This window comes from Glycine soja, chromosome 5 (genome assembly GCF_004193775.1).
Source record: "Glycine soja cultivar W05 chromosome 5, ASM419377v2, whole genome shotgun sequence".
NCBI lineage: Eukaryota > Viridiplantae > Streptophyta > Magnoliopsida > Fabales > Fabaceae > Glycine > Glycine soja.
The window spans coordinates 9,322,914-9,347,970 of NC_041006.1; the positions used below are offsets into that span (position 1 = coordinate 9,322,914).

The 25,057-nt window shown below is 35.5% G+C and overlaps 1 protein-coding gene across 1 annotated transcript; it reads right to left on the minus strand.

The window, feature by feature from the left end:
* Positions 1 to 8,649: 8,649 nt before the first annotated feature.
* Positions 8,650 to 22,863, minus strand: LOC114412290 (COP9 signalosome complex subunit 3-like). The gene is made up of 11 exons (XM_028376119.1): positions 22,502 to 22,863; positions 22,203 to 22,318; positions 21,249 to 21,495; positions 18,782 to 18,839; positions 18,592 to 18,681; positions 18,233 to 18,298; positions 9,884 to 9,973; positions 9,586 to 9,744; positions 9,386 to 9,507; positions 9,102 to 9,174; positions 8,650 to 9,023 (listed from the first exon to the last, which is right to left on the minus strand). The coding sequence occupies exons 1-11, from the start codon at positions 22,684 to 22,686 to the stop codon at positions 8,958 to 8,960; spliced, it is 1,272 nt and encodes a 423-aa protein (XP_028231920.1). The 5' UTR covers positions 22,687 to 22,863; the 3' UTR covers positions 8,650 to 8,957.
* Between the last annotated feature and the right edge of the window lie 2,194 nt (positions 22,864 to 25,057).

Here is a 25,057-nt window from a genome sequence, read left to right on the forward strand (position 1 = left end):
TATATAATAGTTTTTCTTTACAAACGTACGTATATAATTGCTTTGAAAAAAATACGTATATAATTAAAATATATTTAATCTGATCCTATATATAATTTTCCTATATGTTTAATGCAAGTCACACGCTGATGTCAAGCATTGCTAACAAATATACTATTTGTAGATCTTTTTAGGGAAATGATGAAATTTTATAAAAATAAAATAAATTCTGAATTTTGTCCTTACATAATAATCGTCATACATATTTTGTGCAAGGAATAAACAAAAAATGAATTTAGTTAGAAACCTTGTCCGCCCTCAATAAGCCTAATTAATACTTCCTTCCAAAATGATTATTGTATTAAATTATTTTATATAAATTAAGAAAAAAATAATAAATAGATAAAAAAGTAGTAGTTTTACAAAATCAATCTCATATCATTATTCATTAATTTATAAATTTTGTTACCCACCATTAATATTATAAGGTGTATAAATAAAAAAAGATAATTAATATTACATTAAAAAAGTAAAATGAAAATTATTTTCAATTAAATTTTTTATCTTACATAATAATTATAAATGGAACGGAAGAAATATATATGTACTGTGGACCTTATTTTCTGTGCAACTCATGCCCAGGTGCTAAGATCCGATGATATATGTTAATCCTAGGTATATAATATCTTAATAAATATGATAACTTTAATCTATTTAATGATAATAAATTAGTTATCTTTAATTAATATAACTCAGATCATTTGAATCATTTCATTTTTTAAATGAATTGTTTATCAAAATTATTAACAGTAATGCATTCTTACAGTTTTTCCATGCAATTAATTATATATTTATTTGTCTCTATTAATTATTTTCATAGCAACAATTTATTTCTTACTAGTTAAAAAATGCACTTATTAGAAATAGAAAAAAATAAACGTGTAATGTAATTATGATTTAAAATTATGTGGTATATGTTAATCCTGTATTAGAATATATAATAAATAAATATTTTTAACAACTAAATTATATTTTATATTTATGATAAATAATTTATATTTATATTTTTAATTATTGATAATTTATTTTAAAATTATTAAAATTCAAATTATAACTAAAAGAGATAAAAACAAGTTATTAAAAATGATAGATTAAAAGAGATAAAAAGTTAAATTAAATCATTTAGTTGATATTAAAAATATATAAAGATATATCGTATGTAAGTTACAAGCGTATTTGAATTTTGAAGATAAAATAATATTTAAATTTGATTTTTGATATGTAGTTTATTAAATTTTTTAGTAGACACTAAAATCATAAGAGAATATATTAAATAAATATTAGGAATGTAATTGAATTTTTAAGATAAAATAGTATATATTTAAAATAGTTTTTAGTATTAAGTTACAACTTATTAAAGCATTTACATACTGATGAAGTTTTAGAGTTGCGAAGGATTGATTTAGCTTCTGTTTTAGCGCCTTAGTGTTTTTTTCTGTTATCTCCTTTGTACAAAAAAAAATCATTTAGTTGATATTAAAATCATAAAAAAAAAATTACCACTATATTAGATTCGTGTTAAAAGAGTGAAGTTGACCACTTTATGAAAGAAGAATATTTAAATAAAAGAGGAAGAATGGAGAAAATGAAGACATGATTCACATTTATATATATATATATATATATATAGAGAGAGAGAGAGAGAGAGAGAGAGAGAGAGAGAGAGAGAGAGAGAGAGAGAGAGAGAGAGAGAGAGAGAGAGAGAGAGAGAGAGAGAGAGAGAGAGAGGAGAGAGAGAGAGAGAGAGAGAGAGAGAGAGAGAGAGAGAGAGAGAGAGAGAGAGAGAGAGAGAGAGAGAGAGAGAGAGAGAGAGAGAGAGAGAGAGAGAGAGAGAGAGAGAGAGAGAGAGAGAGAGAGAGAGAGAGAGGAGAGAGAGAGAGAGAGAGAGAGAGAGAGAGAGAGAGAGAGAGAGAGAGAGAGAGAGAGAGAGAGAGAGAGAGAGAGAGAGAGAGAGAGGAGAGAGAGAGAGAGAGAGAGAGAGAGAGAGAGAGAGAGAGAGAGAGAGAGAGAGAGAGAGAGAGAGAGAGAGAGAGAGATTCTGCAATTGAAAATCCTCATTCTCCACTGCAAAAGGACATATTTTAAAATCCTTATTCTGCAATTGAAAATCCTCATTCTCCACTGCAAAAGGACATATTTTAAAATCCTTATTGAAATACGAAGTTGGAACGCACAATTCACAAAGACACTAGTTTTTGTATGGTATCTATGAAAGAATTATTAACCTTCACACGTCATTAACAGATACCCTGATGAAGAAGTCGGCCAGGTGCCCATGGCGTTTGTGGTAAAACAATCCCAAAGTTCCCTTGGTGAAATGGAGATAAATTGATTTTGTAGCCAAACAGGTACTTATTTCGTTGTACTTTCTTTCGACCGTTGTGCTTTCTTTATTGTTGACTAATATTTATTAAAAATCACAACATTTTTGTGAGACTTCTTATTTAATGAGTTTTTTTTTTCATAATTTTACAGTCTTTAATTTTTAATAAATTGTAACTTTTCTTTGGTAGAATTTAAAAAAAAAAATAACTAAAAAACATATTAAAAGAAGTTTCTTAGAATGTGTCGCTAATAGTCCTCGTTTCAATTTTACCCCACAATATTGCATTTTCCCTTCTTGTTTGCATGTTGAACGTTACGGAGCTATCTATTATATTGATATTATTATTTGGTTTTTTTTCTTGGCTGCAGGTTGAACCATACAAGAAAATAAGGCGTGTAGCATTTGTTGATTCAATACCGAAGAATGCCTCGGGAAAGATACTAAGGAAGGACTTAATAATCTTGCTCACTCTAGGTTATAATGCTTTATTTTATTTTTGTGGGGTGGTGTGGACTCAGTTTAAATAGATTTAAATAATTCATCGTCGTTTCAATAAGAAAACACAAGTTCTCAATTAGTAATTTGGAAATGTGACAAAAATCAGGAAAATAGTTAGGTGTAATTCAAATATATAAAAACTTGTACCTAATAATTAGGTGTAATTCAAATAACAAAATTATATTATTGACAATTAAAATAGTTAGTAGTTAAAAGGAGGTATCAGTGTCTTTGTTGTTTGATATATAAGACACCCTTTGTAGGATTTTGGTGTGAATTATCTCCTTCATCTTCAATAATTTAATATTTTTACTTTCTTATCAATATTTTTGTGAGTGTGTTACCAACATGAGTGTGTGTGACAACAGAGTGAGATAGAGTTCTTTCCAACAAAATTGTTATTGTAGTGTAATCAATCCTGTCATAGTGTGGGTTTGGTTCAGTTGTATCCTTCTCTTGGTGAGAATCTTGTGGAACTTGAAGAAAGTGGAACATGGCGAGTTCAAGTAGTGTGTTCTACCAGTATTTGATGGGAAGAACTTTGATGATTGGCGTGTGAAGATGAATGCCATATTCAGATTCCAAGAAGTTGATGAGGTTGTTAAGGTCGGGATTTAAGAACTTGGAAGGAATGCCACTGAAGAATAGAAAGCAACACATAAAGAACTCAAGAGGCTAGATAGCAAGGCACGATTCTTGATACATCAATGTGTGGATGCCACAGTGGTTGGGAAAATTGCTAAAGCCACTACTACAAAAGAAGCATGGGACATTTTGATCAAGACATATGGTGATGCTGAAAAAACTAAGAAGGTGAAGCTTTAGACTCTTAGAAAGCAATGTGAATTGCTATCATTGAATGGTCAGGAGTCAATTGCAAAGTATTTCAATTGGATTCAGGTATTAGTGAATGGGATGAAGGCTTGCAAGGAAGCTCTAACAAATCAACAGGTAGTTGACAAGGTCTTGAGCTCTTTGACTCCTCAATTTGATCGTGTGGTTGTTGCAATTGAGGAATCAAAGAACCTTGATTCAATGAAGGTGGAAGACCTATAGAACTCCCTTGAAGCACATGGGCAAAGGATTAATGAAAGAAGAAATGCCAAGAAAGCTTAAGAACAGGCTCAACAGGTTCATCATAATTTCAGAAATAAAGGTTTTGGAAATTGGAACAAGAAAGGGAAAGGAAAGTGGAAAGGTTGAGAAGAGACAATGAAGTGGAAAGTGGTCAAGATCAGAATTAATCTGATCTTGAACAAGGTAAAGCCTCCAATAGAAGAAATGCTGGCTAATCAAGATCAAAGGGTGGTAGGAAGAAGTTTGACATGAGGAAAATTTAGTATTATAACTGCAACAAGTGGGGCCATTTTGCATATGAATGCAAAAGTAGCATAAGGGACAAAGGGAAATCTAATAATGAGGAAATTTTGGTTTATGATGATGGATTTGATTCTAATCTAGTGTTGTTAATGGTAACAACTAGTGATGAGGTAGGCAATATTGCCTCCTGGTATCTTGGCACAGGGTGCTCCACTCGTACGACTAGTAGGAGGAACTGGTTCATTAGTCTTGATGAATCAACAAAGAACAAATTCAGATATGTGGATGACACCACACTCAAGGCAGAAGGCATTGGTAAAGTGCTAATCAAAAGAAAGGATGGTAAACAATCATTATTTCAAATGTATTGTATGTGCCAAGGATGAAAAGTAATCTATTGGGCCTTGATCAGTTGTTAGAGAAGGGGTTTGTGTTGAAAATGGAGGATAATTCCTTAAAAGTGTTTGACAGTAATAAGAGGCTTCTACTCAAGGCCTATTTATTATAAAATATGACCTTTAAGGTTAGAATTGATGTTATGAGGCATGAATGCCTAGCCACAGTTGCAAGCAAACCTAAGTGGCTTTGGCATCACAGATTCAGACATTTGAATTTCAGCAATTTGAGTCTACTGAAAAGGCACAACATGGTCCATGGTTTGCCACATGTTGAGGTCCTAAGTGAAGTATGTGAAGGGTTCTTGGAATGCAAGCAATCAAGGAGCCCCTTCAACAAACATGTTCCGACAAAGGCTAATGATAAACTAGAAGTTGTCTATTCAGATGTATGTGGTGAAATCCAATATGAATCCCTTGGTGGAAACAAGTATTTTTTCTTTTTTATTGATGAACTAACTAGGAAAATATGGATTTACCTGATTAAAAGGAAAATTGATGTGACTAAAGTGTTTAAGAAGTTTTAGTGCTTAGTTGGAAAACAAAATGGGAAGCAAATAAAGATATTAAGAACAAATGGTGGTGTTGAATATGTATGTGATGATCAACAGAGCTTGTGTGAGGAAGAGGGAATAATTCATGAAATAACTCCACCCTACACACCACAACATAATGGAACCGCAGAAAAAAAAAAATAGGACTATCATGAATATGTTAAGGTGCATGCTTAAAAGCAAAAGGTTAGCAAACTACTTGTGGGGTAAAGCAACCACAACAATAGTATATGTTTTAAACATATCACCTACCAAGAGGCTAGAAGGAAAAACACCTGAGGAAGCCTCGACTAGAGTTAAGCCTAATGTAGCTCACTTCAGAGTCTTTGGCTCAATTTGCTTTAAACATGTGCCAGATCAACTAAGAAGAAAGCTTGATGACAAATGTGAACATGTGGTTCTTATTGGATAACACTCAATTGGTGGTTACAAGTTGTTTAATCCAATGAACAAACAAGTGTCAGTGAGTAAGGATGTTGTGGTTGATAAAACAAAACATTGGGATTGGAATCATGAAGTTGAGAATGGACCAACTCAAGTGCTATTTGATTCAAACAATCCTGGTGAACCTGAAAAACAATGCAAATGCTCCCACAAAGGTAAGAAGGTCAACCAGGGTAAGGCAAGTTCCAAAAAATCTGAATGATTATTTGATTATGCCAGACTCTATAGTTGACTCAAAGGGAGAATTGGTACACTATGCATTAATGGCAGAAGCTGAGACAATCAGTTTTGAGTGAGTAATTCAAGAACCAAAGTGGGTTAAAGCTATGGAAGAGGAGATCAACTCAATTGAAAGAAACCAAATATGGGAATTGGTTTTCTTACCTCTTGATAAAAAAAACCTATAGACCTAAAGTGGATGTACAAGGTGAAAGTGAACCCAAGTGATGAAGTGATCAAGTACAAGGCTAGGTTGGTAGCAAGGAGATTCTTGCAAAAGGAAAGAACTGACTATGGTAAAGTGTATGCACTTGTTGCAAGTATGTAAATAGTGAGACTAGTGATGGCCATTACAAGTCTAAGAAGTTGGTCTATGCATCAACTTGATGTAAATTCAACCTTCTTGAATAGACTACTAGAGGATGAGGTTTATGTGAGTCAACTACCAGACTTTGTGTTGCAAGGACATGAGAAGAAAGTAGACAGACTAAGAAAAAGAATTGACAATTTCCTAAGCCAAATTGGCTTTGTAAAGTGCATTTCAGAACATGGATTATATATGATTTCCCTGAAAGTGACCTCGGGTATAGATTTACTAATTGTTTGCCTATATGTTGATGACTAATTAGTGACTGGAAGAAGTGAAAATGAGATTAAGGATTTCAAGCAAAAGATGATGAAACAATTTGAGATGAGAGACTTAGTCCCTCTATCCTATTTCCTAGGGATTGAGTTCAAGGCAACAAATTCAAGAACTGTGATGCATCAAACCAAATATGCAACTGATTTGCTAAAGAAATTCAACATGCTCAAATGCAACTTGGCAGTTACACCATATGAGATTGGGATATTCCTAGAGAAAGATGGAAATGAGGAATTTATAAATTGGGCATACTATAGACAAATTGTTGGATCACTGAGGTACTGGTGCCTAATCTTGCATATAATGTTGGTTTAACAAGTAGATTCATGGAGAAACCATTGAATCTCATCTTCTAACAGCCAAAAGAATAATGAGATATGTGAAAGGGACCCTAGATTATGGAATCCTATTTCCCAGTAGAAATGAGAAGTCAGAAATTAATTTGTTTGGCTATTTTGATTCAGCATGGTGTGGTGACAAGTTTGATATGAAAAACATTGCAAGGTATGTTTGTTGGATCAAGTGGCCTCGGAATAATTAAGAAGGGGGAAGGGTTGAATTAATTATGAACATATCTTGACTAATTAAAAATCTATCCTTCTTAATGTTACTAGATTCAAATAGGCTTTTACTACTAAGTTAAGAAAGTAAAGAACATAAATAGAAACTTAACCAAAAGTAAAAGCGATAATTAAAAGTACACAGCGAAAATTAAAGAGTGTATGGAAGAAGAAGACAAACACAAGATTTATACTGGTTCGGCCACAAACCGTGCCTACATCCAGTCCCCAAGCAACCTGTGGTTCTTGAGATTTCTTTTCAACCTTGTAAAATTCTTTACAAGCCAAAGATCCACAAGGGATGTGCCCTCTCTTGTTCTCTTTGAAAAACCAAGTGGATGTACCCTCCACTTGAACTGATCCACAAGAGATGTACCATCTCTTGTTCTCAGTATAACAATACCCAAGTAGATGTACCCTCTACTTGTACCACAAAGGATGTACCCTCCAATGTGTTGGGACACAGAATTCTCAAGCGGTTAGTCCTTTGAATTTTTGTAAAGGAAAAACAAAAGATATCTTAGGCGGTTAGTCCTTTAAGCAATCTAATTTTAAAAACTTTATATATATATTTTGAATTAAATTGTTTTATCATTGCTAAATTTAAGCAATTACTAAATTAAAATTAATCACTAAATTTAAGCAATTACTGAATTAAAATTAATCACTAAAATATTTTTTAATTGATTTGTTTTGTCATTGCTAAATTTTTGTTATTTATGATTTTTTTATTACAAAATAAATATTTTCAAATCCGTATATACAAAAAAAAATTGCCCATATCACAAAAAAAAAAATTACATACTTAGGGATCAGCAATCCGTATGGCCATACAGATTGCCCAATTCGTATGGTTCATACGGATTGCTGATCCATACGTAAGTAAATTTTTTTTTTACATTTCTCTCCTTTTCTGACGATGAAAACCGACCAAAATTCACCGCATACTCCTCACAAAGGCATGTACACCACTGGAGATCAAATACACTTCTAAATCGCCCTTAACGAAAACAACTTACACTAAGTGACAGAAATTTTGCGGAAAAAAAAGATACTGTACAAATAAAAAATTGAACCTGCTATTAAAAACCGTAAATACCATAAGGATATTTTTGCTAATTTTAAAAATTACTGGGTGCCCCAGCAAAAATGCTGGGTGCTCCAAGCAATTCCCGGGGATGGGGAGTCATTTGTTCTTTTGCGTTCTGTTTCGGCCCGTTTAGTGTTGATTCGAAGAAGAAAAACACGTCTTTTGTGTAAAGAATTAAACTAAAATCGTTTTTTTTCTTATATGAATTGAATTGAAAATTCACCTCAAGTATGAGAACTAATATTTAATGTTACACGATAACTTTATTTTCGAAAATAAAATAAAATCTTGGAACGTTTATTGCGTACGCGTGTCAATGGTTATCTAGCACACCGCATGATGATATTGCAATTTCTCCCTCCCCACCCTTCACAAATGTTCCATCAATTGCCAATGCTGCAAGATTCACGCCCTACCAGGATTTAAGTATGTCTAGTTGGACGTCCAAGACTAGCATACACCTATTTTTCACTTCGAAAAAGTTAAAAAAAAAAAAAAAACGTGAAAGCTATACTGTGACGCAGATCCACTTTGGTGACATGTTAAACCAAACATACAATATAAGTAAACTCCGACGTTTCAACGTATAACGAGAACAGAGGATATTTTCCTTGAGACCTCAACATTACTGCATTATGCTTGGTCAATAGAGCATACATGATTACATGTGCAAAGAATGTGCTATAGATTTTATGTAGTTAATAAAGTAGAGACAATTCAACATTCTCTGAGCTAGTTCACGACAGAACAAGCACTCTTCCATTTGGGAGTGAAATAAAATACTCCCCCTCTCAGAACCAGGGATAACAAAAGATAAAGGAATCGGGTAATGGACCCTAACCAGATTTACTTCCATCATTCATAGCCCCTTAAACGTTGAACTTTTGTGGAACATCGAAATCATCAAAGTCATATCTTTGTCTCTCTCTTCCAGCCTGAGTACAGTCACTCTTGTTAGTTAAAAGTATTTTGCATGGAAGTTTAGACAACAGGATGAAAACAGTTAAACACACCTTAGACAAATACAACTGATCACATGAAATTTGTTCATCCGTTGCAGTAAGTTTCCTTGAGAGAGCCATTATTCTGGACATTAATTGAAAAAAAATGCTTCAGTACAAGAGGAAGGACATATAGACACAGATCACTATTAAATTAAACCATTAAAAGTATTAAAACAGCAAAATTTATATTTCAAAGTTTTCAGGTTAAAAATATTTATTGTCTTATAAGACACTACAGTAAAGTTATTGTGTTAATTAATATGAGCTTAACATAAAATATACCTAAAGCATACCTTTGAATTGATGAATCAATATGTTCAATCATTTCACAGGTTTTATACTGTTCAGGATCCTCCAAGAATCTAACCATTCCGTCCTTCTGGTTGATAGTTGCGTATATCTCGCCATCCTGAATCTGTAGTACAGGAGTATGTTATTAGTGGTAAAATGTTAACGCTAAATGAAAATGACAGTATGTCAGTTAGAGAACCACCATTTGTAGCACATGCATTTCAGCTTCTTTGGGGCTATTTAACTGCACTGTGTTGGCTATATCTTGGAGAGAAAGGGTCAAGTATGTCTGGGTCAATCTCTGAATGTTCCGCTTATACATGGATGATACAACCTGCTTAACCAGTCCAAGGTTGTTGTCCTGAAACAGAAATTTTCACATAAATTATCAGCCTGTCACAGCACAGACAAACAATTCAGAGATTAGACAGTGTAGAGTCAGGCTTCAAGTCAAAATGCCTGATGCTTCAAATAAAGGACAAGTATGTGAAAGAGCGTACAGATTCAAACTTTTCTGCGTTTGCCTTGACATATGCCTCTAGTTCTGCAATTTTGCCAGTGCCATAACTATTTGCCAATTCGACATAAGGCTGCTCAAATGGGGAAAAAATTTAAGTTTAACATAGCTCAAGTCCAAAATATATGCTTGGAAGACAAGTTGAATGAAATTCAGTAATGTGCTTCAAAGAAATCAAGCAAAATTGCTAACAGCAGATAGTAGGGTATGCTTCCATTTGAGTTGATGGTACAAGAAAGTAATTCTAAATAAGCAAATATGTGAATAAGAATAAAAACAGGGAAACCATCAATAGCAGTGCAGTTACCGAGAAGAAGAAATACTAAAGCAAACATATTGTGGTAGAGTAGAGGCTAATCATTGGAACATATTCCAAAATCCTATTAAGGTCAGAAGATGTCAAGTCTCCAGAAAAAGAGGATAGATAAATGAAGAACTCTCCAACATAGAAACATCTTTATATCTCACATTTAGAACACATGTTCAGATCACAAACAAAAATCTAGTTGAAGAAATGAAGTACAACATTGAAAACTAAGTCTAAACTAAATCAGCTGCCATTGCCTTAAATAGAAGTCAGCGAACCCAATAAAAAAAAATAAAAACAAAACTAGCATCAGATTACAATAAATTAAATGGAAAAGAACTTCAAAATGTGATTATTTTCCTTGCAATGCCATAATGTAACAGCAAGCTCAAAATATCTAATAGGAATATAGATCCAACTAGCAGCAGACCATGATTCATTTAACCTAAAAGGATACAGGGCTAGTGGCACTAATCATATCATTGTCTTACAAAAGAGGTGAGGAAGGGGAACAAGAAGGTACATTGCAAATGGTGCTGAATGACCCTTCTTCTACGATTGTCAAGGAACTGGATGCCCAGCAGTAGGGTAAGTTGGAAGCAGTCTTGCAATAGTGCCCTCTAAAACAGCAAGTTGGACACTGTCCTTCTAGATTGGAGGTAGACAACCCTCTACTCCAGTTAGAACAGAAAATACTTTGACAACTAGGGGCTGAGCAAAAAAAAAAAACTTTGACAACTAGGGAATTACACAAACAGGGGATGCATTCTCTAAATGGTTTTCCAGTGGAAATCCAAACTCAGAAACTTGGGGGCAAAATAGCAATACCAAATGTCAATTTCTTTATTTCTGCCTTGAGGACAAGGCAGCTTCTTAGGAAGGTGGTACTGATAACAATCTGGATCCAACTACCCTACCAGACCAAGATTCATTTAGCTCAGTGGCTACCAAAGCTGGGTCTATTACTAAAATGTCCCTGCAAGTATATTCTTGAAGGCCTAAGAAGGTGATGAGGACACAACTAAGGGTAAGGACCATGAAGCACTTGAAGGGCCCATGACCAGAGACAGACTTAAAAAGGTCCAACACAGTGATGAGGACACAACTAAGGGCAAGGACCATAAAGCACTTGAATCAGAGGCAGACTTAAACAGGCCCAACACGTCATAGAGACAAGGCTGGTCATTTGTATAGCTGCCATTGATGATGATTGAAGGCCCATGTTTTCCATAATTTTTATTATTTTATTATTTAATTTTTGCAATTAAATAAATAAAATTGGTGGTTGTGGCTGAAACCTATGCCTTTTCAACTGCACCAATTTATTTCATTTTTAGTGTTTGGTGAACTATATATATTTTCGTCAAAATGAATGAAAGGGACTTTTGACATTCTTTTCAAATAAGTGAGAAAGCTTCTCTCAGGGTTCCTGTTGAACCAAATTCTGACTTATCAAGGTTGATTCCTTGTGGTGTCACTGTGACTTATCTTCCATCTCTGGAAGTGGCGTCCCTCTCCGTCAACATTCCTGTATCAAACGTTCTATCCCGTAAGGTTCACGTCATCTGGTATCAAAGCTTCGGCTCTTGATACAGGTTCTGTTGTCGTTTTCATTGATTGTCAATTTCGTTTGTTTTCGTTGATCGTTCAAGTTCGTTTTGTCGTTGCTACTCTGTTCGTATTTCGTTTGTCTTCTATTTTTTCGTTTCTTTTTTGTTTTGTCTTCTGTCATTGTTTTCGTTTTCATATTGTATTCTATTTATGCCTGTCGTATTGTATTCTGTCATCTATCATACTGTCCATCGTTTTCGTATTGTATTTTGTCTTCTGTTCATAACTTTTGTTTCAGCCTATTCGAATTCTATTTGGGTAAAAATTGACTAATTGCCGAATTGCTAAATTGTCAAATTGCCTAATGCTGATTGCCTATTGAACGAATTCTAATATCTGGACGACTGTTAAAAAAAAAAAAGTTTGGAAGAAATTTGGGTGTTTGATCTTTGAACACAAAATTACGACAGTTAGAGGCATTTTTTGGGAAAATTGTGGGGCCAAATCCCCTTCGGGCAATTGCCCAGGGATTCTCCTCTCAATTCTGAGCGTTTTGACATATAATGGGCCTCAAACGGACCGTTTGTAGCAAAAGTTATGGTCATTTGAAATTTGTATGTCAATTTTGCTATTTATGTGTCTTCTTCTTTGTTGATTGCATAGTTTCCTTGTTTTCAATCCTATCTGTCTGTTCTGTTTATGTCCTTAAACTTCTGCTTATGTCTTTGCCCAAGCCTGCGTGCGGTTTAGTTTAGGATAGTTACTGTTAAGTGTATTTCTGTTAATTGTGTCAAGTTCTGGAGCGTCACTTCTTTGTGCTTCTAATCATTGTTGCAACAACCTTCTTGTAAGTCCAATTTGGTCCATCCAGGAACTTAAGAGGGAACACGAGTGGTAAAAGGCAAGAGGAAATACATTACACAAAAGCCTATTGAGAGCATAAAAAACGAGTGTACTACCATCTAAGAGTTAAACACGTGAGTAGAGTGTGATGAGGTCCTGAAACCTTAATAACTTTTTTACTGCAAATTTTTCTGTTGAATCATGGCAGGAGCAGGAGCAGGTGGTAGTGGTGGTGATGAGTATCATCAGTTGGACGGAGCAGGTGTGAAACCTTAATAATTTTTTTATTGCAAATTTTTCTGTTGAATCATGGCAGGAGCAGGACAGGTGGTAGTGGTGGTGATGAGTATCATCAGTTGGACGGAGCTCAACGTATGTTACTGGACGCGATGAACGCACAGATGCAACGTTTGCTGGATCGTAACAATCAGGAGGTCTTTGAACGACTAGAATTATTGGAGAACTAAGCAAATCAGAATGCTAGATGAACTACAGGTGGGAACAGAGGTAATAATGACGGTAATGACGGACCGAGGCAAAACCGGGTTGAGAGAGTAAAGCTCAATGTTCCTTCCTTCAAAGGCAGAAGTGATCCAGATGCCTGCCTGGACTGGGAAATGAAGATTGAACATGTACTTGCCTGCAATGACTACACTGAAGAGTAGAAAATCAAGCTAGCAGTAGCTGAATTCTCTGACTACGTCCTTGTTTGGTGGTATAAAAACCAGAGAGAAATGCTGAGAGGGAGGGCGAGAGGTAGATACATGGACTGAGATGAAAAGGGTGATGAGAAAAAGATATGTGTGGAAGAGTACTATAAAAAGATGGAAATGGCGTTAGTGAGGGCCAACATCGAAGAGGAATCCGAAGACACAATGACTTGTTTTCTGAATGGTCTAAACCCTAAAATCAGAGATGTTGAATTACAGGAGTATGTGGAGTTGGATGAACTGCTACATAAGGCACTACGAGTTGAACAACAAATTAAAAGAAAAAGTGTAACAAGAAGGAACTCACCCAATACTTACAACCAGAACTGGGCCAGCAGATCCAAGAAGGAGGGAGGTAATTCGTCCGGCTCAGCAGCAACATCCCCACATGGAAAGTCAGCAGCGCCCAGTGTTGGAGGAAGCAAAACCAGAAACATAAAATGCTTCAAATGCTTAGGCAGAGGACATATTGCTTCTGAATGTCCAACCAAGAGGACCATGATCATGAAGGCTGATGAAGAAATCACTAGTGAGTCTGAGATCAATGAAGAAGAAGTGGAAGAAGAAGAGTATGAGGAGGAAGCTATGCAAGGTGATATGCTGATGGTGAGAAGGCTGTTCGGAAATCAAATGCAGCCACTGGATGACAACCAAAGAGAAAATATTTTCCACACCAGGTGTGTCATTAATGGCAAGCTGTGCTCTTTAATTGTTGATGGAGGAAGCTGTACCAATGTTGCAAGTTTCAAATTAGTAACCAAACAGAATTTGGAAACTAAACCCCATCCTAGGCCATACAAACTTCAGTGACTTAGTGAAGATGAAGAGGTAAAAGTGACTCAACAGGTTGAGGTGTGTCTCATCATTTGGAGATATAATGATAAGGTGTTGTGTGATATGGTCCTAATGGAAGCGATCCATGTGCTGTTAGGAAGAACGTGGCAGTATGATACCAAGGCAGTGCATGATGGCTTCACCAACAAAATCTCTTTCAAGCAAGATGACAAAAAAATTGTTCTCAAACCATTATCTCCTAGAGAGGTTTGTGAGGATCAGATAAAATGAGAGAAAAGAAAAAGAGTGAAGCACTTGAGAAGGAAAAGAGGGGAAAGAAAAAGAGTGAAACACTTGAGAGGGAAAAGAGAGAAAACAAAAAGAGTGAAACACTTGAGGGCAAATAGCTTTGTTTAGCAACAAGAAGGGAGGTAAGGAGGGTGCTTTGCACGAGACAACCCCTCTATTTATTGTTTTGTCAACGTCAGATGTTGCATGCTAACCAATTTGATGAATTTAAATTGTCTTCTGGTATTGAGTCTCTTCTACAGGATTTTTATGATGTGTTTCCAGCAAGTGTACCAGATGGTTTGCCACCATTGAGGGGAATTGAGCAACATTGATCTCATTCCAGGAGCGTCCTTGCCCAATTGGCCAGCTTATAGGAGCAACCCACAAGAAACTAAGGAGATCGAAAGGCAAGTGTCCGAACTATTAAGCAAGGGTTGGGTGAGAGATAGTATGAGTCTGTGCGCTGTACCTATCATTCTAGTACCCAAGAGGGACGACTCATGGAAGATGTGTTCTGATTGTAGAGTCATAAATAACATCACCATCAAGTATAGACATCCAATCCCCAGGTTAGATGATCTTCTTGATGAACTGTATGGTGCATGTGTGTTTTCTAAAATTGATTTGAAAAATGGCTATAATCAGATTAGGATTAGAGAGGGAGATGAATGGAAAATTACCTTTAAAACAAAATATGGTTTGTATGAGTGGATGGTTATGCCATTTGGTTTGACTAATGCACCTAGTATTTTCATGAGATTGATGAATCATGTTTTAAGGGAGTTTATTGGAAAATTTGTGGTGGTGTACTTTGATGATATTCTTATCTATAGCACTAGTCTTGATTTGCATGTTGAACATTTGTAATTTGTTTTAAGTGTGCTTAGGAAAGAAAAATTGTATGCCAACTTAGAAAAGTGCTCCTTTTGTACTGATCATGTGGTGTTTCTGGGTTTTGTTGTTAGTGCTAAGGGAGTAAGGGTGGATGTGGAAAAGGTTAAGGCCATCCAAAAAGGGCCAACACCTAAGACCGTGAGTGAGATGAGGGGATTTCATGATTTAGCAAGTTTCTATAGGAGATTTGTTAAGGATTTTAGTACATTGGTTGCACCTCTAACTGAAGTTGTTAAGAAGAATGTGGGTTTCAAATGGGGTAAGAAACAAGAAGAGGCCTTTGCTGCCCTCAAGCATAGGTTAACTAATGCACCCATTCTTGCTATGCCTAATTTTGCAAAATCATTTGAAATTGAGTGTGATGCGTCAAATGTGGGTATTGGGGCTGTTTTGTTGCAAGAGGGACATCCGATTGCTTATTTTAGTGAAAAGTTAGGAGCTGTTGCCCTTAACTATTCAACTTATGATAAGGAATTGTATGCTTTGGTTAGAGCTTTACAAACTTGGCAGCATTACCTGTTACCTAAAGAGTTTGTCATCCATAGTGATCATGAGTCCTTAAAGTACTTAAAAGGACAAGGAAAGCTTAATAAGAGGCATGCTAAGTGGGTAGAGTTTTTAGAGCAATTTTCATATGTCATCAAACATAAAAAGGGGAAAGGGAATGTAGTGGCTGATGCGCTGTCTAGGAGACATGCTTTACTTGTTATGCTTGAAACTAAACTGTTTGGTCTCGAGTCTTTGAAAGATATGTATGAACATGATGTGGACTTTGCTGAAATTTTTGCTGCATGTGAAAAGTTTTTTGAAAATGGTTACTATAAGCATAATGGATTCTGGTTTAAAGCAAATAAATTGTGTGTGCCTAAGTGTTCCATTAGAGAGTTGCTTGTGAGCGAATCACATGAGGGGGGTTTGATGGGTCACTTTGGGGTTCAAAAGACCCTAGAAATTCTGCAAGAACATTTCTTTTGGCCTCATATGAGGCGTGATGTGCATAAGTTTTGTGATCATTGCATTGTGTGTAAAAAGGCTAAATCTAAGGTTAAACCTCATGGATTGTATACTCCTTTGCCTGTTCCTGAATATCCTTGAACTGACATATCTATGGACTTTGTTTTGGGGCTGCCCAAAACCAAGAATGGAAAGGATTTTGTGTTTGTTGTTGTTGACAGGTTTTCTAAGATGGCACACTTTATATCTTGCAAGAAAGTGGATGATGCTTGTCATGTGGCTGATTTGTTTTTCAAAGAAATAGTGTGGCTTCATGGATTACCGAGGAGCATTGTCAGTGATAGGGATGCAAAATTCCTTAATTACTTTTGGAGGACCTTGTGGGGTAAGATTGGTACTAAATTGTTGTTTTCTACTACTTGTCACCCACAAACTAATGGTCAAACTGAGGTAATCAATAGGACTTTAGGCACACTGCTTAGGACTGTTTTAAAGAAAAATCTTAAATCTTGGGAAGCATGTTTGCCTCATGTTGAGTTTGCCTATAATCGGGTTGTCCATAGCACAACTAATTGTTCACCATTTGAGATAGTGTATGGATTTAATCCTTTGACTCCTCTTGATTTGTTGCCTATGCCTAACATTGCTATGTTTAAGCATAAGGATGCACAGGCTAAAGCTGAGTATGTGAAGAAGCTGCATGAGCAAGTGAAGACTCAAATTGAAAAGAAAAATGCGAGCTAAGCAAGACAAGCCAACAAAAGCAGAAAGAAAGTCGTGTTTGAACCAAGTGATTGGGTTTGGGTACACCTGAGGAAGGCGAGGTTTCCAGAACACAGGAAGTCCAAGCTTCAACCTAGAGGAGACAGACCATTCCAAGTGTTGGAGAAGATCAATGACAATGCCTACAAGATTGACTTGCCTAGTGAGTATAATGTAAGTGTCACTTTCAATGTGTCTGATTTATCTCTTATTGATGCAAATGAAGGAGCCTTGAATTTGAGGACAAATCATTTTCAAGAAGGAGGGAGTGATGAGGACACAACTAAGGGCAAGGACCATGAAACACTTGAAGGGCCCATGACCAGAGACAGACTTAAAAAGGCCCAACACAGTGATGAGGACATAACTAAGGGCAAGGACCATGAAGCACTTGAAGAACCCATGACCAGAGGCAGACTTAAACAGGCCCAACACGTCATAGAGACAAGGCTGGTCATTTGTATAGCTGTCATTGATGATGATTGAAGACACATGTTTTCCATAATTTTTATTTTTATTTTATTATTTAATTTTTGCAATTAAATAAATAAAATTGGTGGTTGTGGCTGAAACCTATGCCTTTTCAGCTGCACCAATTTATTTCATTTTTAGGGTTTGGTGAACTATATATATTTTCGTCAAAATGAATGAAAGGGACTTTTGACATTCTTTTCAAATACGTGAGAAAGCTTATCTCAGGGTTCCTGTTGAACCAAATTCTGACTTATCAAGGTTGATTCCTTGTGGCGTCACCGTGACTTATCTTCCATCTCTGGAAGTGGCGTCTCTCTCCGTCAACATTTCTGTATCAAACGTTCTGCCCCGTAAGGTTCACGTCAGAAGGGGATACAGAAGGGGTGTGGGGAGCAGGAGTTAGTTAGATGAAACTTGAGAGAGGGAACAGGTCTGTGTATTCTGTTAAATAGAGATATTAAAAGTAAGGAGGGGTCATGCATACATTTTCCACCTTTCAGCTTGGGGCTTAGGGAAATTCTTCCTTAACAGGGAGCAAGTGTTTCTCTAACTATTTCAGCACATTATATTTGTATCTCTTCCTATTTCTCTCAACTACGATATAGTATGTCTTCTAATTTTCATTATGCGAACACTCTCACTTTAGATAGGATTTATTCCTATTTCCTATCAATATCTTGCAAACAAAAGAGAATCAACAAAAATATTTTTTTCGAAAAAGGTCAAAGGCTTCCCCCTGTCTTTTCTAACCTCAGCTGAATTAAAGTCATACCTGACAAAAGTTCTTTAGGTTCCTTTGAGCAGTTGAAGAAGAATACTTAGGAAGACTGGTAGAGAACTGGCACCAAACACACGGCAAGGTCAGCTGATAAACTACAAATATAGCACTTCATAAAATAAAGGTTAAAGTTAAATTGGTCAAAATGAGCAAAATCCTATAGATAAAGGGTTTGTCTATTGACAATATACGGTGCATTAGAAACATAAAAGCCGCAATCTCTAAATAAACAAGACACTATTTTTCACTTTTTTATTTATTTTTGGGATAAAAAAATTCATAAATATTATATAAAAGCAAAATTTTGATTTAACACCTTCATTAAGCCATGTCAAGTTTATTAAGAGGCTCACCTGTCCATGACGAATGAGAGAAACCAATATATACTTTTTGTAAGCTTCAACAGCTATAGCATTTATGGTAGACATGGGAGCAGTTACAACCTGGAATATATAACCAATAAGCTATTACAAATGCTGAACCAAAACGCAGATATGAACAAACCATGATCAATACAAGTATAATTGTATGTAGATTACTTACATTATGCAGAAGGTCCAATGCCTTCTGAAAGCGCTTCTGTCCAATGCATATCATACCTCTGTTAGAAGGTTAAAAGTCAGACACAATTAAAATTCTTCACCAATAGAACATGACCAGAAGCACAATCTAAAATCATTAAATGCTGACAACCTATGAAGCACAGGACACGGCTAAATTCTAAAACATAAGACATAGGGACACAACACACACACACACACATAATAAGCATCAAAAAATCATATTAAGTAGCACCATTATCATTCAAAAGAAAATTTCACAAGGCAAAAACTTTGTCTCTTTAAAAAATAATCTAAAAACAAACTTGCTAATATATTTAATAAAGAGTTTCACCTAAAAAAGTACCAAGATAAATCATCATAATTGAAAAGATAAATAAAAAATTGTTAATCTTAATCTATCTAAGTTCTTCCTCTTCCTTCTTGAGTGTGTTTTTTAATGATGATGATCAAGAAGGAAAAGAAAGAACTTAGATAGATTAGGATTAACAGTTTCTTATTTATCTTTTCAATTATGATGATTTATCTTGGTACTTTTTTAAGGTGAGACTCTTTATTAAAGATATTAGCACGTTTCTTTAGATTATTTTTTAAAGAGACAAAGTTTTTGTCTTGTGAAATTTTCTTTTCAATTATAATAGTGCTACTTAATATAATTTTTTTATGCTTATTATATATATATATATACACACACACACACATATGTTGTGTCCCCGTGTCTTATGTTTTAGAATTTAGCCATGTCGCGGTGTTGGTGTCAGTGTCGTTCTGGTGTCAGTGTCGAAATTTGTGCTTCATAGCTCTCCAGAGATGATAAGAGGAATGCAAGACACATGCCGCAACCACGACATCCATAGCGGCCACAATTGCGGCTGGAGTCACAATAGCACATCCAAGGAATTCCACAATGCAATAGCGCAATAATGCTATTTAACAACATTGATGAGAATAATAAAGCATAAGAAAGGTATTCTAAAAGGAATAATGTTAGATGCACAAGATGTGTGTTCATAGATAGGAGCATAACAGATTGGACACTTTGTCAAGATAGGTAGAGCCGAAGGATGATTCCGTTGAAGGGAGGGTACAAGAGGAAGCAAAGGCAACAGAGAAGGGGTGGGCAAAAAAGGGAGTGAGGCTTTTGAGAAGGAGGAAGAAGGTCCCTAGGAGCACTTGAAGTCTTCATGTTTAATAGTTATTACAGTGCTATTACAGATCACTTTCAAGATACCTAACAATTCAGTATTAGAACCTACCTCCATGTCTCTTAGCCGAAAACAACCGGTGTAGGTGGTGACACCAACATTGCATTGTTCACTAGTGGTAGTCATAAGTGCTCCTGCACAGCCAACATGTGTGGACATGGGCTGTGGAGCAAGTGGAATATTAGGACCCCAAGTTGCAAGGTATGGGAGTTGAGTCCTTCATAAGAAATATAGAATTTTGACATGGGATTTATATGACATTGAGCATCTCCCCACCACAATGGGTAGCTTTTTGTGGTGTGATTCACTCCCCAAGGTTTGTTGGGTATCGTATAAGCAGAAATAATCATAAATTGAAACATTAAAGAGGCAATTTTGTAAAGCAATTTTTGGATGAGATTGATGAGGCCCAGGATTAAGGAAATGAGATGCTGGTACTGAGCAAGGACAAAAACCCAGGATTTTGAGAGTTTACACACAGAGAGGAGAGATGAGTGGAGTGGTTAGTTAATTAGAAGAGGAGGGTAATTTGGGAATGAAGTGACGGGAAGCATGAGGTTATTATGATTCTGTTATTATAGGGAAATATACAACGGAGTAAGGGTTAGAGTGGATTTATCTAACATTTTTTCCATATGCGGTGCGGTATAGGGAAACAGGGTTATCTCCCTCAGAGAAGACATGGACTTGGGAAGTTGTAGACTCTTGATATAAAGTATTATTTCAGCTTTGCTACATTTATTCATCTGTGTCTGCTACTTGTTTCCTCATTAAATTCTGCATTCTCTTTTAATGAATCATAGCACAGATTTAGGAGGGGAAGATTTAAAATTTAAAGCAAATCTGCCATATTGAGCCTCCCCTATGGCGGTTGGCAAAATATTTGCCAGGCCATTCTGCCATGGCCGATGTTTAACAATACTGTTGCGATAAAATTCCACCAATTTGGAGGACTTTAACCATACAAACAAAATCAAGGAAACTCATTGATTAAATTTCTATCCATTTCCCTCCCCTTTCATTTTCTTTCTTCCCCTCCCACCTCCCAAACACCTAAGTGAAATGGCAAGCACAACACTACTGTAAATAACACAAAACACTACCTACAGCACATATAATATAAATAAGAAAAAATCCAATAAAATACTATCAATGCTGAAAAAATTGCAGTACATTCCATCAACTAATAGGCAATACTAAAATATGGACAAACTCTTAAGGAAAGAAAGGAAGAAAGCAGCTCACCCATAATAACAGTAGAGAAAAAGGTCTCGCGGTTGGTCTACTTCAAAAACATCATCATCCAATATGGATAGACCAGTTTTGTAGCACTTTGCTAACAAGCACAGAAGAAGAAACTCTGAGTGTAGCGGAGTCAAGTGTTCTGCGGAGGCCTGAAGTTTCCGAAGAGCATTGAACAAGGGAGCCACGCCCCGTATTGGAGCTTCCAACAGCATCACTTGATCCTTCAACCTCTTACAGACAGATAAAACTACAAAATTCAAAAAAAATTAAAAACACAATTACTTAATCGAATACTGAGAAATAAAATCAACACCAAATTAAAATCCCTGCTGCTGCCTTTGATCCTTAACATCCTACACACAGAAAAACTACAAAATTCCAAAAAAAAAAAAAAAACTACGTAATGAAAACTGAGAAACAAGATCAACACCAAATTAAAATCCTTTCTCCCTTTGATCCTTCCACCTCCTACACACAGACAAAACTACAAAATTCCAAAAAAAAAAAAAAAAAGGTTAAACAAACTAAAACCAAGAAGCATCAACACCAAATTAAAATTTCCTCAGCCTTCAACCGTCTCCTTTCTTCTCCCTCTAATTGAACAATCACAATTCACTAAAAAAAATTCCCTCTTTCTCAACCAACATTAACATCTCTCCTTTTCTTATATAGCAACAATTAACCATACAACGAGTATCTCACAGCCAATCAAAATAATTTCAACACACAATTTATTATGTATTTAACTCATTTATAAGCAACCAGATTTTAAAAGGCTGTCCACTACTGCAATTTAGGCAGCAACATCAAGGTTTTTGGGCTCATAGTGACTGCAATTGCAGCCTCAATTTCCCACAATGTCAATTCGACCATGAAAGTGACCACAATTTAAAAGCCTTGTCTATAAGCAATGAATTAAGCAAAACAGAATATTCAAATCTCATATTCTCATACATTTATCAGGCGCCAAACGAATCTGCTCCGTGCTGCAAGCGCCGATAAACCTAGTAACGATCGGAACGACGACCTCAGCCTGCGTTTTGGTAACCGGACCGGTCATGGAAGCTTCTCTGCAATCACAAAAGAACAAAAATAAAAAATCTCGCAACAAAAAAATAAATAAATAATATTCTAGGGTTCAACAACTAGGGTTTTGAGCATCGACAAATAGCTCTTATTATTATTATTATTATTATTATTATTATTATTATTATTATTATTATTATCATTACAATTTCGCGAATTACACATACAGGATGTAGAGAAACCCGAGGGAGTGAATGGAGGGGTCGAGCTGTGTGAGAATCGGAGCGAGGCGAGTTGACTCGGATCGAAGCGAGTCATCGGCTTGCTTTAGAACAGTGTGGAGGCGAGTGAGGTCGCCGGGAGAGCTCGATAGCCCTTGGATTTGGGCGACCAAAGCTTCGAGAGGGTCCATGCAGCGCGGGGAGTGGTGACTCGCTTTTCGACTCGGTCACTCGTTGATACCGACTCAGTGGGAACACGGAACAGTGACTCGCTCTTCTTCGTTTTTATTCCCGTTCCTGGGAGTGTATGTAACAGTTGACTGTACCTGCATTTCCACCTTCTATGATGGGGTGGACCCTGCAATGCTGGTGAAGCACTGACTCTTGCAGCCGTTGGATTTAGAGGGAATGAATCGATGGTAAAGTTTGTTCACGGGTAAATTTTATTTTTTCTTTTTGCAAGATTTTTATTGTATGTAGATATAATATAGACTTAGATATATAGATAAATAAATATGCAAATATAACTTTTTTATTCTCTCTTGATTAGAAATTTTTATATTCTTCTACTTTTTTTTTCATTTAACACGTTATTTTTTCAACTAATAGAAAGATTATTTTCTCTTTCAATTTTGTCAAACTATCATCATTATATCTACTTCTTTAAATTAAATTTCAATAACTATTTATACTAGGATAAATATAACATTTATGTAGCTACACGGGTCAAAGCATGAAAACAATCATTCTTGTCTAATGGAGTTATACTCTTACTTATTATTAGTTTCTCTAGGTGCAATTATAAGCATATGCATGATTGTTTCTTTTATCAACTAGTATGAATATATATATATATATATATATATATATATGACAAGTTATCTCGCTAACTCTTACAAGTTACAAGTTTATGAGGGCGCTTATTCTATGCGAGTTTACTCGTGTGATTCTTTTTTTAATAGTTTCTAGATAGACTCTATAAACTGTAAGTAAACTTGGTAGACTCTTGAGTTTACTCCCTGTTAGACAAATGATCTCATTTATCTTAAGAAGGGGTGAATTAATTTTCACTAACAAACTTTTAACCCCCTTCTAAATGATAGACTCAGAATGCAGAAGAAAAAACAACAATCAATTTAATAATGTTCTTTAAACATACAAGACAAAATTAATTACAATAATAAATGAGATAAAAGAAGAGAGAAATACAAACTCGATTTATACTGGTTCGGCCACTTCTTGTGCCTACGTCCAGTCCTCAAGCAACCCACTTGAGATTTTCCACTATCTTCGTAAAACTCCTTTTACAAAGTCTGAACCACACAGGGACAATCATTCCCTTGTGTTCAGGAATCCTTACAACTTAAGAGACCCTCAGTCCTTTAATCAATCTCTTTGAATAAGAAGACGAAGAATTCTTTCTTTAAGAAAATGATATTACAATTGAAGTTCCTGGATGAACTCTTAATAGATTTGCAAGTGTTTGCCCAAGAGTTGTTGAGAGAGCATTTGACAATGAAGTTCTCTTGGAATATCTCTCCCTTGCTTTTTGAAGTCAGACACACACATATATATATAGGTCCTTCGTGCCTCTTCAAAATGTGTCTTTTCAAAAATCTTTTTCTGAATTTCTTCACTGGCAATCGATTACAGGTTTCTGGTAATCGATTACACAATTATATTTTGAAAGGTCATGACTTTTGAATTTAAATTTCAAGAGTTTCGTTGCTGGTAATCGATTACAGGTTCAAATTTCAAATTCAAAACTCTTTTAAACAACTATTTTTCAAACTTGTCTTTTGGTAATCGATTACACTGTCTGGTAATCAATTACCAGAGCATTGCATGTCTTGGAAACACTTTGTTTTGAGACAAGACTTGATCTTTAGTGAATCTTGAAACAAGGCTTTGTTTGTTGAAGCAATCTTGTATTAATCTTGAAACATTGCTTATCCTTTGAAGCAACCTTGTTTGATTCTTCTTTGACATAATCAAAATCATGTATACATACATTCATGTTCTCCCCCTTTTTGATGATGACACTAATTAAAAAGCAAATTCTTTTTGACATCATCAAAACCTGCATGATTTACACCCCCGAGTTAACAAGTTGACAAGTTAAAAAAAATCAAAATGTAAGTCATTTTGGGTTGTTTTATGTCTGTTAAGTGTTTAACATGTGAATGTATGTATATATGATTTTGATGATGCCAAAGATAAGCACTTCTCAAGTTTGATCCAAGTCAAGAATTCAAAAATTCAGAATATAACTCCCAAGAGTCACAACTCTTCAGAAAATAACTCCTGAGAGTCACATCTGTTCAAGAGATTTTTGAATGATCATCAAAGGCCTATAAATAGGTGGCTTGGGACATAAAATGAATGAGAGAGATTCCAAGAGAACTTCATTGTCAAATGCTCTCTCAAAAGAAACTCTTGGACAAACACTTGCAAATCCATTAAAAGTTCATCCATGGACTTCAATTGTAATATCTTTCTCTTCAAGAGAGAATTCCTCTTCTTTCTTATTATACAAAGAGATTGATTAAGGAATCAAGGATC

Coding starts and splice junctions, on each gene's coding strand:
- LOC114412290 (XM_028376119.1), bottom strand. CDS start 22,686: ATGGACCCTCTCGAAGCTTTGGTCGCCCAAATCCAAGGGCTATCGAGC. Junction 21,496..22,202: donor TCGTTTGGCGCCTGATAAAT/GTATGAGAATAT, acceptor TGAATTTTGTAG/TTTTATCTGTCTGTAAGAGG. Junction 18,840..21,248: donor TTTCTCTACTGTTATTATGG/GTGAGCTGCTTT, acceptor ACCTTCTAACAG/AGGTATGATATGCATTGGAC.